The 15,954-nt window shown below is 37.9% G+C and overlaps 1 protein-coding gene across 1 annotated transcript; it reads right to left on the bottom strand.

Annotated features, from left to right (window-relative positions):
- Window positions 1-2,239: 2,239 nt before the first annotated feature.
- Window positions 2,240-9,754, bottom strand: LOC108204197 (transcriptional corepressor SEUSS). Its single transcript, XM_017373523.2, has 10 exons — window positions 9,349-9,754; window positions 7,748-8,938; window positions 7,543-7,662; window positions 7,273-7,321; window positions 6,762-6,976; window positions 6,599-6,667; window positions 6,040-6,137; window positions 5,094-5,187; window positions 4,292-4,361; window positions 2,240-3,386 (listed from the first exon to the last, which is right to left on the bottom strand). Exons 2-10 carry the CDS (start codon window positions 8,798-8,800, stop codon window positions 2,461-2,463), a joined length of 2,694 nt encoding a protein of 897 aa, XP_017229012.1. The 5' UTR covers window positions 8,801-8,938; window positions 9,349-9,754; the 3' UTR covers window positions 2,240-2,460.
- Between the last annotated feature and the right edge of the window lie 6,200 nt (window positions 9,755-15,954).

The following is a 15,954-nucleotide window of genomic DNA, read 5'->3' as shown; positions in this document are numbered from 1 at the left end:
AGCTAGGTGCCTTGCGAGGTAAATTGCTTCAATGATTTCTATCTCCTCCTCCCCCAGTTAGTGTTGGAGAGTATTTTGTATGATGCTTAATTGATTTATATAATTTCTTTCTTTCAAAAAAAAATCAAGTAACCTAAATAAATAAATATTCAAAAGATATTTGGGAATTCCGAATCGAGATACTAATCGGAATATATTAAAATATTATAATAATATTTAAATTATTGAATTTATTATACTAGTTTATATAAATATGTTGTAATTAATCGGATTTAAAAATATGTTATAATAAATCGTATTTATTTGCATGACGTTCCCATTTTGTCTCGATCTATTTTTTATTACTTTTATACAAAAGAGAAAAGATGGGATGTTTTCAATACATATATCAAGTAACTTATAATAAATAAATTTTCAAAATATATTTGAGATTAATCGGAGTACTATTGGGAATATTAAAATAATATTATAATATTTAATTAATTATACTAGTTTTGAAGTAAATATACTATGATTAATTAAAATAAAACAATTTATACAAGAACAACCGGGGATAATAGGCTGGGTTGATATAATACTCCCTCCGTTCCTAAATAATAGTTGTTTTGATTTTTTGCACATATTTTGAGGTGCAATAAAAACGTATTTCCACACGTTATTTTTTAAATTTTTTTTGAATAAATATATAGATGTCAAATTTTTATTCTAGAAAAAGAAAATTTGAAAAATAATATGCAGAAGTATATTTTTTGTAAACCGATTATTATTGAGGAACGGAGGGACTAGCAAGTTTGTAAGTTGCATCTTCTTGGAACTAGAAAGGAGAAGTGTGATGTTTTACATCTCAGCCCATTCGCATACAGTCCCTTCCAATTAATTTTATACATTCGGTTGGGACACAGATATCAAGAAAAAATGTAAAAAATTAATAAAGTGAAATGAAAAATGGGAATAGTCATGGAATCCATTTAAATTTAATAAGAGCAAGTCCAATAGGTATGTCCTAAACTCACATTTAGGTAATGTGTCAAAAAAAAATGCACTGCAACACTATCCTAGTGGTTACCTAAATCACTGGCACAACCTCAAATCTCTTAGCCATTACCTATTATTTATAAATAACCTCTAGCCATTACCTATATAATATTTATGAATTAAATAATCATCTCTCTTTTTTGTTCTTTGTGTTTTCCCTCCTTTTCCCATTCTATCTTAAATTTATTATTAAAATAATCTTAAGAGAACAAATATAGGGATTGCTATTGGAGTTGACACTAAAAGTAGATTACCTAAATCACTAAGACTCACTAGCATTCATTATTTTATATTATTAATAAGTAATGAGATAAGTAACTTATTGGACTTGCTCTAATAGATTTGAGATAGTGAAAAAAAGTTATGGGTGTAATAATGTTCATATTATTGTAGAATGGATATAGTGGAAGAAAGTATTTTGACGTAACAGAGTATTATATTATAAAAGTTTATTACTTTTGAATTGTATACCGGAATGTACACAATTTGTGAGACATCCCAAAAAAGAAATTTGTATACAAATAGACAAATAAATTGGACGGAGGGAGTACAGCTTATTACGTCAGGATATACCGAGGAACTTGGTCAAATTTCAATGACAGGCGGTATTTAAACCCAGCCTATGAGCAGGCCAAATGACAATTTATTTCAACGGCAATCCTCATCGAATATTAAAACAGAAGAATATTTGGCATTGGCTTCTAGCACTCGGCAGGAGTGTTTTAGTGCTACTTGCGGAATCATTTTAAAAGGAAAAGCCATCAAGTTGTTACCTACCTGCTTTCCCAGTCATGTGTCAACGCCTGGACAACAAAAGCAACAATAAATTCAAATAACAAAACATTAATCTATCACAAATGTACACTTATCACAAATTGTCAGGCATTTTTATATTAAAAAAAATCATAAATTTTTCGGAAAGTTTCACGAAATTTTTTAAAATGTTGGAATTTTTGACAGTTTGCCGGGAAGCTAAATGCCTATGGCCAACATGCCCTTAACAATCAGCAAGACATCAAGTATTCCAACACACCCGCTAAATGATTAAGCAGCCTCTGATTTTGTTGATTAGAGGACAGAGGAAGTGGAGTTCGATTGTAAAATATACTTCCACCAGCGGAAACTACACACTTCCTGTTCTTCCCACCCGGGGGTGGTCGCATTGACAAGCAGACAATCAACTTTATCCAGAACAAGTAAAAAATGGGAGGACAAAAAGAGCAACTTGACTGATATAACATCTTAATGATCAAACACGCCTATATGTTTTACCTTTTCTCTAAAACTAGTACATACCGCCAGGGGAAGCCCTAAAACCATGCATTACCTATCTAATCACGCACTTCTGTCATCACAATGCCAGGTGAACTTTCCGCGCTGCATAAGCAGCTGTGTGCAGATTTCAAACACAATCCACAGAGAACTTTATGGAGATGATTTCCAATCAAATTGTAGACCGTTGAAACCATTAACGGCTCCAAGACCATTAAGCACGCTCAAATCCTGTTGCTGATGATTAATGTTTTGATCTCGATTCATTGTCATGCCTACCCTTCCGTTCATGGTTGAATTATGAAGCATTGCAGCTCGAACACCAAGTCCACTACCCATGCCTCCATATCCGGCAACACCTGAACTACCGTTAGCTGTTCCATTTGCCACAAGGCTGTTACCGCCATTGAGGCTGCCGTTACTGCCAGACTGTAATAATCCATTCACATTTTTCATGTCATTCCCCAATGAAGCCACGCCTGTCATACCACTCCCACCAAGGTGCGAAGACATCATCATGTCATGAATTATTTTCTGAACAGAGCTCTGTGAATCATTTGGGTCAGGATCACCAGAAACGGCAGGCTGTTGCATTGAAATATTTGGAGAATTTACAGAATTCATCTGCGCTGAAGCTGTTAAACCACTATGAGAAGGTCGTGGAGGGTTGTTAGATGAAGATGGCGTTGGTGAATGGAAAGGAGAAAGGTTGGGTTGAACCTGTGGGATCGTAGTTGAGGAACCAGGGGAAGGAATTTGAGTCCCACCTCCATACGGACTATTAGCACTATTCACCGGGTTTTGTTGTCTAGAATTCCTTGAGTTCTGATTTAGAAGGCCGGCAATGGTACTGGTGGATGAAGTGGCAGGTGCTGAATTAAGAGTGTTGTTTACACTCTGTATACCGTTATTGTTAGAAGCCAATTGCATTGCAGTAGCCTGGACAGAATCCTCATTGTTAGAGCTCTGTGCAACTGTTTGCTGCTGCTGCTGCTGCTGTTGCAGTTGCTCAGGTTGCTGGGTCTGAGCATGACTTCCTGGTGAAGTATTTGTTCTCCGAGGAAATTTAGCCAAGCTCTCTGGGAAAGAATAACGAATGTAATCAAATTAGGCATTCAACACAGATCAAGACATGCAAAGCACACACACAGTTAAATTACTGCTGAATGTCCAAAGTGTGGCAGTTACGAAATTTGGGAACAAAGCGTTTCACTAGTCGAAGACACTATAAGAAAACCCAGGGTGATCTCTAGGAAATTTGAATAATTGATATTTATGCCCAGACTATGCAATACATGCTTGAGTGTGATTGGGGTTCATACAGATGAGAACCCCCACCGTAACAGCAGAAAAAATTCTAATGTATATACTTTATAAAGCTGATAAGTTATTCAGAAGCGGTGGAATGTCCAGAAAGAATTATTGTGCTACTTATTTGCTATCAACCATCACTTGATTGGTGGTACATTGGAATTGCATAAAGCTAGATTATATTATATGTATATACTGCAACTATTGTTAGCCTAAGATCATGTTAATGGATGCGAGATGAACAAAGCTACTGGCGAACAGGATCAGCCTAGCTCCTTCGGCCCTTACTCAATTATCCTGACAATTAGAGCTTTTAAAAAACAAAGTACATGCATTTATATAAAAGACAGAATCTTGAATTAGTTTCCGTTTGCTAATATGTGCACTTGCTTCACATCATCCGCACTCAGCTTGTTTGACAAAAATATCAGAGCACAAGTATTGCTTTATCTGTCGAAAAGCTTAACTCTAATGGTCTCGGGATTGCATAAAGCCTTAGCACTTCAAGGTATTCTATAGTTCTAATATAGTACTCCAAATCCGCAGCACCCAAAACCTCAAAAAAATAATATTATTCCCCTGTTTATAGTAATTTATTTTTTGCGAAGTACAAAATGCTTTTATATTAGCACCACACTTCGTAATAAAAATTAAGTGCTGGCAGTGAGCTTACCCATAGGTCCAGTCCCACTTTCTCGGCTGTAATCAATGAGATCTTTCATACTATTAACCACTTCCGATATCTGCATAGCAGCAACAAAATATAACCAGTAGTGATTAATTAACTACACATAAAAATCAAGAACAGAGGAAAAAAAATAATACGTAATTTTACAGCAAAATCAACATTATAGAAAGTATAAAAGAAAAAACTACACAGTATGCAGCAATATTTAAACCATAGCACATATACGATGCTTTAATAACGCGTTGCTCGATATACCACAACTATACATAAAAATTAAAAATAGAGGAAGGAAATAAATAGTATGTAATTTACAGCAGAATCAACAATATAAATTACATACTATTTATTTCCTTCTAGAAAGTAGCCAAAAAGGTGTTGGTGTGGCGGTAGAGCTCTTGTACCCCCTTGCGGGAGGTCGGGAGTTCGACTCCCCACGTGTGCGTGTGTAATCAACTAGAAAATAAAAAATATATAGAAAGTATAAAAGGAAAAACGACACAGTATGTAGCAATTTTCAATCCATAGCATAAATACGATGCTTTAATAATGCGTTGCTCGATATACAGAATCAACACTATAGAAAGTATAAAAGAAAAAATTACACAATATGTAGCAATTTTTAATCCATAGCAACGATGCTGTGATAACACGTTGCTCTATATACCAAAAATCATATTCCCCCCCCCCCCCCCCCCCCCCCCTAAAAAAAAAAATCATATAAGCAGCAAGCAGATGACTTGTGTTGTCAGTAAGGAGTATCGTAATCAAAAATGGGGAAGCACAGTACCTGTAGACACCGCACGTATCGTTTAGTATACCCTAAATCATTTACTAGAGGTACCTCCAACGCTTTTGCCAATTGACGAGCTGATGCAACAAACCTACAACAGAAATTTAAGGATATTAGCACTTTACACATCACGAAATACAAAAGATTTGCACCAAGACCTGCTAACATATGTATCATAACTCATAAGTGACAACAGCACTCATTATAACAGCATGATATAAATTTAGTTTACCCACAATGAACAAGTGCATGCAGTCATTTGCAGCAATCAAACCTTATGAAGTGATGAAGAAAAATGTTTTCGAACTTGTAACAGGGGTACATAACACAAAAATGCCCCCATTTATTTCAATATAAGCCAACAACGCAACTAAAAGTTACTTGGATAAAAACGAGTTAATGTGTTCGGTTACATGATCTTGAAATTGAACAGAGGAACTTATAATCCAAGGTACTTGTGATTACTCCAAACCACCGGAACCAAGTTACTTTGTATACCTATGGTTACCACATGTTACATAGTCAATCTAATTATAAAATAATTAAACTTACCTAAAATAACCGAGGAACTCCTAGTTACAGAGTATTGAAACAAACACATAGTTTTTATCCCTTACAACCGTCCAATGTAACTTTAATCCATGAAAATTCTAGTTCCTCGGTAACTACAAAGTTGACGAAGCAAACAAGGCCTAATGTGAAACTAGTCTACATGCATCATAACACTAATCTCTCCAACTTGGAGCATGCAATGTAAGTTTCTGTTTCCTGCCTGTAAGCAAAGATACATTCATGGATAGAAAAAATGTTCACTGTGACTTGTCTCTCCTTTTATGGCCCAAGAGATTTAGGGCAAAAAAAAAATACCTAACTGGAAATTTCCAATGTATAATAAGGTTGATAAAGACTTAAATGTAGAGAAGATAATGGATACAAGACGTACATGTTACAGTTATTTTGCAATTCTGGGACAGATAAATTAGGTGATGCATTCTGAGTAGCTGCCTGATACTTTTGTGCAGCAGCCCCAAGCTGACTAACCTGCACGTACAGTCAGCAAAAGTTAACATAAATAAAGCCCAATTATACCTCAATATACTTTAATGCAAGTAAATCCCATTTGGCCTTGGCCTGCAGAGATAATCTATCATATTTGAACTGCTAAATAATAAATATTAACCACTGACATTCAAGCTATATATGACCATCTAAAATCTTAGTTGGTCAGTAGTTGGTAAGAGTTGTGTATAAGAGAAGTTTTTCGATAATTTAATAATATGAAAAACAAAAAATCTCTTCTGACAACTCTCCTCTTCAGAAAACATAGAAAGGTTAAAACCAAATTTATATTTATATGTAAAATTGGGTAGCTCCAAACTTTAATTAAGACAGAGAAGACTAGAGGAAATCAAAACAGCACTTGCTTCTGCAAAGTAAAGTTTAGGCTTCTCAATAAATGTTTACATACAAGAACCAAAAGCATAAGGATCTCAACCCACTACCTGTGGTATTAACAGTCTCCTAGGGATAAGCTCTTCATGACGCCGAGCACAAAATTCCCAAGAGCATATCTGGGGACAGAAAGGCAGGAAGATGGAAAAGATGACTAATTTATTATCAAAATAAGTATTTAATCTTTAAACAATTACTGTATTGTTGTATAACCTTTAGGTCTGCAGAAAAAACTATACGCAATTGTCCATCACGGACTACGCGAAGTTGCTCAAACACACTTTCTTGGATGGCTTTTGCATAGTCAAGGACAATCTGACCAGATGAATTATGGTACTCTCGAGGCATATCAACATAAAGAAGTTCTTCTAGAGTACCGCTTTCATACTTTATTTTAAAAAGCCTGGGGAGAACCTCGGCAGTTGCCTCTGCACACATACTTACAAGTTTACATAAAGGAAAGTGGCACATTTAACAAATATATAAAGCATATATGAAAAACGACACGTTTATACAGAGGGGGGGGGGGGGGGGGGGGGGGGGGGTGTGCATGCATTGAATAATCCATAGAAACCGTGAGGAACTACGATAAATAACCAACGGTACGAGGCAATTTTTTTACTTTAATAGAAGTTGCATTAAACTGAAACGGCAAAAAAATCAACCAGATACCACAAAAAGGCTGCACAATATCCAAAATCCTCAACAAAGAACAAAAACTCACCAAAACCACGGCCTGGCTTCCGCGTACATATTTCACAGTGCCATACATCCTGCACAATTAAAAATAATAATCATTTCTAAGCTGTGTCAAATAGGTGCATATGCATCGTTAACAAAAATCTGCAATTACACTGCAATGTCATGTAATAAACCATGAACCAGTATTTGCTCACATCCATGGATACAGAAAGTTTTGATGTACACCTTTACAAATGTAATCATAATTCATCAAGAATATGAGAACTTAACCAGTAACCACACTCAGACATACCTGGGGGAAAACTCCAGTAGTTTGACGCCCACTTCCATACATAGATACACACCATTTTTTCTTGGCATTTGGAGCAAAATACTCGGCAACAAATTTTCTCCAGAACTCAATATTGTTGTCCTACAATTAAAAGGACAGTCAATGAAATGTGTAACAGTCTCCCAAAATCATAAACAAAGGATTAAATTAGACATCTAAATCTCACTTCAGGTCTGTGTTGTTGTTGATACATATAATGTGTCAGCCGTCTAGCACACATTCCCGGTTCATATGCGGGTTTTGCAGGAGATCTCGCAGGTAAATTTTGTGCTTGGAACTGAGATTGCAAAGGGGACCTTTGTTGAGGAATAGTTTTGAGGATTTGTTGCTGTTGTTGTTGCTGCTGCTGCTGCTGCTGGTGTTGCAGTTGCAGGAGTCTTTGTTGATGCAAAAGATTAATCTGTGCAGCTTGGGGGGACTGCCTGGACATATGAAGGAACTGCTGCTGCTGCTGCTGTTGTTGCTGATGCTGTTGATGTAGATACAATGACTGATCAGAGTGTTGGGCCTCCATCTTTACAGGAGCCAAGCCTCTCATCGTCTGCATTTGCTGAGGTTCCATTTTCACTGGACCTAGATTTTGAAGAGATTGCAATTGTTGTGACGATTGTCCATTTTGATCATTTGTCATCTGTGGCTCCAACTTAACAGGTCCGATACCACCCATCCCACCTCGAATAGATTGATAGTGCATCTGTTGTTGATGATTATTGTTGGGCACTGAAAACTGCTGCAAAACCTGATTGTGTTGGAAGTTCTGTGATTCAAGTTGCTGGCCTTGTTGATCTGCAAACATCTGGTTGCCGGAATTGTTGGGGAACTGCTGTCCCTGAACTTGACCAGAGGAGTTGGGATTGACTATATTTGACACAGAAAATGATGAGGACGTAGGATTAAAACCCATCCCATTTCCGACACTGGATAGTGGGTCAGACTCCGACCCATTATCAATAAGTCCTCGCTGCGTAGTCCCTGGGCCAGAAAGAGCAGAGCTTGGACCACCATTTCCGAAAGACTGGTGGAGAAGTGAAGAAACATTTGCCACATTACCAAGCATGTTCATGCTGTTGAACTGATTACGCTGATTAACTGATGGGAATCCAGACTGGGAATTAACAGAACCCCCTTGACCACCCATGAGACCAGAATTTGACCTCAAGAGCGAAGGCGGAACAGACTGGGCACCACCAAGAGGAGTGGGAGGCCCTGAAGGCACCATCTTTCCAATACACAACTATACACTCAAATCTTGTCTTATCTGGTGCTTTCGCGTATTATCACACAAAACCGCAACAATCCCCTCAGAACCACAAAAGTAACCATATATAACCCCCCTTCGAATATATTCTTGCAGAATCTGACATAGATATGAACTATTAGCTCCAGCCTCAACCAATTAAACTCAAATTTCATAAAGCCAAACACATTCACAATTTCTCACAACAAATAAACTCAACGAACAAAGAAAAATCCCCCCTTTACAAAAACCCAAGTAAAGAAATCACAACAAAGTAACAAACCCAATAAACAAACTTCACATTTTACAAACCCACCATAAAAATTCAGTCTTTAGCCCAAAAATACAGAAATCTAACCAAAAATGACAACTTCAACAAACACCCACATCAGTTAACATAGAAACAAGTCAAGAAACACACCACACAACAACTGATCAAACCCTAATAATCAAATACACCAACACAAACTCGATCTACAACTAAAAAATAGGGCTTTATAGCTAAAAGAATCAAGAAACCAAGAACTCACCAGAATAAAAGAGCCAACTTTAACAATCCCCCAAGATTCTGATTCAGGAATCACACACAAATCAACAAAACAACAAAACTAAATAAAAATAACAGAGCTTTATATATTTCTACGTTCTCACTGGCTAAATTTAATTATTATACATACAAAAACACTATATGTAAACAAAAGTTTTATTGGACTAATAAGCTTAAAGGGCCAAAAGGGTGCAAGTATATGTAAGTATATATCTAATACAGAGTAAGATAAACACTACAGAGATTTTCCTGTTGTTCTTCGCTGTATATTTAGCTGCTTTATTTCTAGAGAGAGAAAGTGGAGAGAGAGAGTCTGGTGTGTGTTTTCCTTGCGGACGTCAAAGCTAAATTAGATTGAATTGAATTTTTCTTCATTCCTTCTTTTACATTTCTTTTTTCCATAAAATGAAGTCAAATCTAATATATGTACACACATAGTTTGTGTGTATATATTGAGTATGTGTGTATAGGCATCATAATAACATAACATGTCATGCGTACATTATCATGTAATCTTACCTTGTTTGGGTTTCAAAGTGGTGTTGCGGTTTGGTTTTATTACTAGGTTTACCCTTGTGGAGATATGCATCTAAAACTTATCTTTTTGTCATAGGAATTTGTACATATCTTTAATTTTATCGTTTTATGTTTTAATCTTGATTTGATGATGAAAGTTTGTATGGAATCGCCGTTTTGGTCGATAGCTCAAACGATAGCTCTGTTAGGGCATGATGAAGAGGGTACCAGTAATTCAACGAGGATGCATGAAGCGGGTATTTGTATTTGTATATACATTTTCTTCAAAATATCGTTTAACTGTCTCTTTATGAGAACAGGCGATTGCAAATTACTGTTTGTTCGACTCGATCATTGGTGTAGATGCCGTATGGCTTTTTATTATTAAAATTAACACCTTTGTTTCAAAAAAAAAAAAAATCAACGGAGAATAGTTGTCTTACTTGGTATGAAATTTAATAAATTGGTATGTCAATTTGTGAGAAATGAAATTAAAGTTATCAATTTTGTAATTATGTTTTTAGGGGTGTTTAAAATAGTTAGTTAAAATAATACTTCTGAAATTATCGACGGTATACAAATTTTTAAAGTCAAACAAACTCGAGTTTGACAACCAATTATATATTATTTATTTATAATTTTACCAATATGAAAATAGTATATGATAGTAAATTTATAATATTTAATGATAATTTTTTTAATATTTTTGTGTCGAGTATAATTATTTTTTATTAGTTAAAATTAGTTCAGTTTGACTTTTAAATTTTACAAATGTCAGTTTTTAAAGAATAGAGGAGTATAAAATACTGATTTTGTAAAGTTTAATCAATTAGTAAGGTGTTGTGTTTCGATGTGACTAAATATATTGATTGGTTTAAAAATACTATGTTAATATTATTTTAAGTGGTTATGAATTAGAGCGCGATTGGATAGCTCATGTGATGAGAGCGCGATTGTATAGTCCAAGTGGTTAGTTTATCCTCTATTTTCTCGGGATACCCGGGTTCGACTTTCGCTTATCATGAGAGGTATTAGAACATATACTCATTTTTAAGGCGTATAAATTTAAATTATAAAAAAATGGTTATGGATTGAATACAGTACATGATTATCCAGAACTTTACAGTTCTTTAAAATTTTGACAAATATAGTTAACATCAAGAGGTTAGCTTATTTAATTAGAGTTAATTTTTTTTAACACAATTCCTATAATTTTTATTTATAATATCTTTTAAGTTGAAAATAATTATTTTCATTATTTTGAACGTGTACAAACTTTCGCTACCAAGGCATGCAAATACCTTAGCAGTTGCGCCTGCAAATCTTGCAATTACAATGTCAATATATAAGCTCCCTCTATAAAAATACAAAGTCTCTCGTCTCATTTGTATTCGCTCATACAAATTAAAATGATTTTAGAGAGTTTATATGCTTAGCTATCTATCAACAATAATAGGAATGTCATGTAAATAGGAGCTACGTTCCTTCTTGTTGGTTGATAGTTACCATTAGTACCAATCTTTCCATCTTCTAACATATCTTTTCTTCCTAATAGCAAATTCAATTATATCTCCAAGACTCTCCATATTTACATAGGACTTTTCTATTCTGCAGCTTGTATAGACTCTCAAGCATACAGCCTATGGTAGTTTGGTCGACTCTGATCAGCAGACTCTTGTCTTTATATGATAGACTTCGATCATCTTATTTGTTATATGTTGAATACAAACTTCACTACATATTGTTCACTATAGACTCTGGTTGATCTACACATCTTCTATGCTTGACATTATTCTAGTATTTTCATCATCGTATTTTATCATTATTACTATTATTCCTAATAATCTCCCCATACATGCTTTATACATAGAGAATAAATCTTGGTTGATGATGTAAAAATCACAAATATACAATTAAGCACTAGAACAATTCAAACAATAAAAGTCACATACCAAAGCTTCAATCTTCATTTGCAGGTGGTATACTTTTTAATTTTAGATTCTGCCTAAAGAACTCAATGAGCAATAGTTCTTCACCTACAACCAATGTTTGAATGACTTATTCTTTTAACTCAATCATCTCATGATTTAGACACATAATATGATAGTGAAGTGCTCTCAATTTATCAGGTCTGTAATTTTATTCCAATAAATCATCAGTAAAAACTACATCGTGTTGACCATTCATTCAAGTGAAAGCTACATAAGATCCTACAAGATGTTTCTTTATGGATAGAGCTTTGATTTTAGTTTATTCATCTCTTGCCCCTAGACCTATGCACATCAACATGAATGAAGGTACTTCTCTCTTTTCCAACCTGTAAATTTCTTTGATTTTTTCTTCAATGTTGTCTAACCAGAATCTTAGAGATCTTGCCCACACTTGTGTAACTTCTACTCTTTTGGTCATGAGAAAACTAACACAAGCTAGTTCATTTTCCTTTTTGAGAACACTACTCGAAATACTGGAATAGACATCACACTTTTAACATCGCTTACTGATAGGACTGATGTTAAAAGGTTTTATTACTTCGCCTCTTATATTTACGATGTCTTTTGTGGTGTTTAGACATCATTTCCCAAAACCAAACGATGTCTTAACCACCTTTTTATAAAAAAATGCGCGCCTCACACTTTTTTTCCCCGCTTCACAAAATCTGTTTCCCAGGCACTTAAAAAATATTCCCCCGCGCCCCCAAAACTTTTCAGCTAAAATAACATAAAACTAAATTCTTAAAAAAGTCTCGACTCTCTCGACTAGCTTGACTGTAAGAACCCTAGTGCTCAATCTCTCTGGCCGCATCAAGGATTCTCTCCGCAATGCTCTCATCTCCGCGGCTCTCAATCTCTCCGCAGCTCTTAATATCTCCGTACGTCTCTCTACAGAAGCTTCGAAGCTCCATCTCTCTACAGAAGCTCGAGGTTAAAGCTTCTCTCTCGGTGCACAAATTAGGGTCGAAAGCTCAGTGAGGTATGATGCTCAGTCTCTCTATGAATTTCATCCGCATTAGCTTTTCACAGATTTTAATTTAAGGTTTCAATTTTTGGGTTCTAATTTGAGAGTTTCAATTAGGAGTTTTAATCTATGTGGTAAGTTTGAAACTGAAACCCTAATTTTTAACTTGAAAATGATTTTTTTCATATTGTTATGGATCAAAAATCGAGGGGTGAGCTTCGTGCTTTTTGACTGATCTCGCGAGTCGGAACTCAGACGGGTCCTCACGAGGTGCCTACGTATCTTCAGCGGGGTGAAGAATCGAGTCAAAAAACGTAGTTCTATTTTGGAGGGGTAAAGCCCTTTATATAGATGTCTCAGGGTTAGAGACTGATTAGAAATAGGATCCCTGGTGTTAGCGTCCGAGTAGAAATAGGTATTTGAGTCAGAGATAGGATAGGACTGATCCCTGATCCTTATCTTGAGCTGCTGGAGGTTATCTAGGACTCTAGATAGTTATCCACGAAATTCAGAGTTCTTGTAGGACTCTCAGAGTCCTGGACTCATCAGTCAGACTCCTAGTAGGACTAGGATTCGAGTTCTGGGCCCTGGCCGGGCTGGGGGCTCGAGCCTTGAGATTGGGCAGCCCACATTTCTCAAACGTGGATGCCCAACGGGCTTTTTATAACCTCAATCTGCTAGTTACGAATTTTGGGTGTTAAACCCAGAATTCGGGCCTTTATACTCAGGCCTCTAATCAGACCCGGGCTCAAAATAACCCAACAATTTTTAGGGCCAATTTCAGACCCATATCATTTGCCCCCCAACTTTGGATAAGTTTCATAGAAACTTTTCTAAAGTTTTAGAGCATTTTAGACTACTTCTCGAGCCTATTCTGAGTAAAGTCAGCCCCCTAGGCCGATTCTGGACTTTCCTCAGTCGAACCGAGGCATTTTGGGGGTACATCAAGTGTTCTTGGGAGCTTTTTGAGCGTTTTCCGGGCGTTTCCAGGATGCTCTAGGGCGCTTGACCTCGCCCAGGTCGATTTAGGACGCATTGGGCGCCCAGGTCGACGCTGGCGCGCACCTCGGGCGCTCATGGGCGCTCGACCTCGCACAGGTCGATTTAGGACGCATTGGGCGCCCAGGTCGATGCTCCCGCGCACCTCGGGCGCTCATGGGCGCTCGAACTCGCCCATGTCGATTTAGGGCGCTCAATGTGTCTAGGTCGACTCTGGGGCGTATCTCGGGCGCTCACGGGCGTTGGGTGTTTTTTGACACCCAAGTTGATTGTCGACCTCACCCAGGTCGATTTAGAGCGTTTTGGGTGCCCAGGTCGACCATGGTGAGACTCTCAAGCGCTCCTTGGGCGATCTTTGGGCTCCTAGGGCGCTTATCGGGCGCTCTCAAGCGTTGGGTGTTTTTTAATGCCCAAGTCAATTTTTGACCTCACCCAGGTCGATTTAGGGCGTTTTGGGTGCCCACGTCGACGCTGGTGAGGTCCTCAGGCGCTCTTGGCGCTCCTGGAGCGCTCATAGGGCGCTTCTCGGGCGCTCTCGCACGTTGGGTGTTTTTTAACGCCCAAGTCAATTGTCGACCTCACCCAGGTCGATTTAGGGCGTTTTGGGTGCCCAGGTCGACGCTAGTGAGGTCCCCAGGCGCTCATCGGGCGCTCTTGGTGCTCCTGGAGCGCTCATAGGGCGCTCTCAAGCGTTGGGTGTTTTTTAACGCCCAAGTCAGTTGTCGACCTCACCCAGGTCGATTTAGGGCATTCTGGGTGCCAAAGTCGACGCTGGTGAGGTCCTCAGGCGCACCTCGGGCGCTCTTGGTGCTCCTGGGGCGCTCATAGGGCGCTCCCAGGGCGCTTCTTGAGCGGTCTCGCACGTTGGGTGTTTTTTAACGCCCAAGTCAATTATCGACCTCACCCAGGTCGATTTAGAGCGTTTTGGGTGCCCAGGTCGACGCTGGTGAGTTCCTCAGGCGCACCTTGGGCGCTCTTGGCGCTCCTGGGGCGCTCATAGGGCGCTCCTAGGGCGCTTCTCGGGCGCTCTCGAGCGTTTTGGGACTATACATAGTTTAAACATGGATTATGCAACCATTAAGTGTAATCATGCTTGATTATGAATTGTTAATGGTATGAGATAAGATTAGGCCTTACTCAAGGTTTTAGGGGCCTTTTCTAGGCTAATCCCTTGATCAGGGTTTTATTGAGTTTTATACATATTTTACACATGTAAACATGTATAAATATTGTATTTTCATTTATTTTTAGGCTATAGGAAAATCTAGATCCTTCTAAAACCTTCTAGATTATGGGCTTTTTCTTGGGCTTGGGCTAGTTGACCTGTAATAGCAGGTCACTTGGCATGTTGACCTGTTAGATGACCTATTGGCCATCCTATAAATAAGTGAGCATCCTCATTTCTCACTTCTCACTTCTCACTCTACAAGTTTACAACATCTCTCTAGAATTCTCTTGAGCCTCAAGCTTTCACCACCAAGGTTCTTTCGAGCTCAAATGGCTGATCGGGAAGCATTACGCTTGGCCAAGATTTCCAAGGCCAAGGGCACCTCCTCCAAGTCCAAGAGAGGTACTCCTATAATTATAAACTCTTCTTGTTCATCTTTACTTGATTTAATCAATATTATGCGGGATGAATACCCCTCCCTAGCCGAGCTAGGTTCATATGGCTATGCTGCCGATTGTTCGCCTTCGTTGGCTAAGGTCAATCATAGATTGCTTAACTTTCCCAAGGCTTATTCCCTGGTCCGTTTCGAACCCAGGGATAGGACCTGTCATTGGGATCCTCAGCACTTGTTTATATACAAGCATGCTCTACTAGCCGGACTTAGGTTTCCCCTACAACACTTCATCCCTAAGCTCTTAGCTGATGTGGGACTCAATCCTTGCCAATTGACGCCCAATGCTTGGCGTATGATCCATTGTTTCATGGTTCAGTGCCTATCTAAAGGCCTTTCCATGTCTGTCCCATTTTTTGGTAAGATTTTCCAATTCAAGAACTACCCGACGGGTTCTACGGGTTGGGTTCTTATTAGTCATCGGCCTGACCAGCCTCACATTTTCAACAATTCCTCCATTCCGGATAACAACCCTCATTGGAAGAAAGAGTTCTTCAAGC

Source organism: Daucus carota, chromosome 1 (assembly GCF_001625215.2).
Source record: "Daucus carota subsp. sativus chromosome 1, DH1 v3.0, whole genome shotgun sequence".
NCBI classification, from domain to species: Eukaryota; Viridiplantae; Streptophyta; class Magnoliopsida; order Apiales; family Apiaceae; genus Daucus; species Daucus carota.
This window is presented reverse-complemented; position numbering and strand designations above follow the sequence as displayed.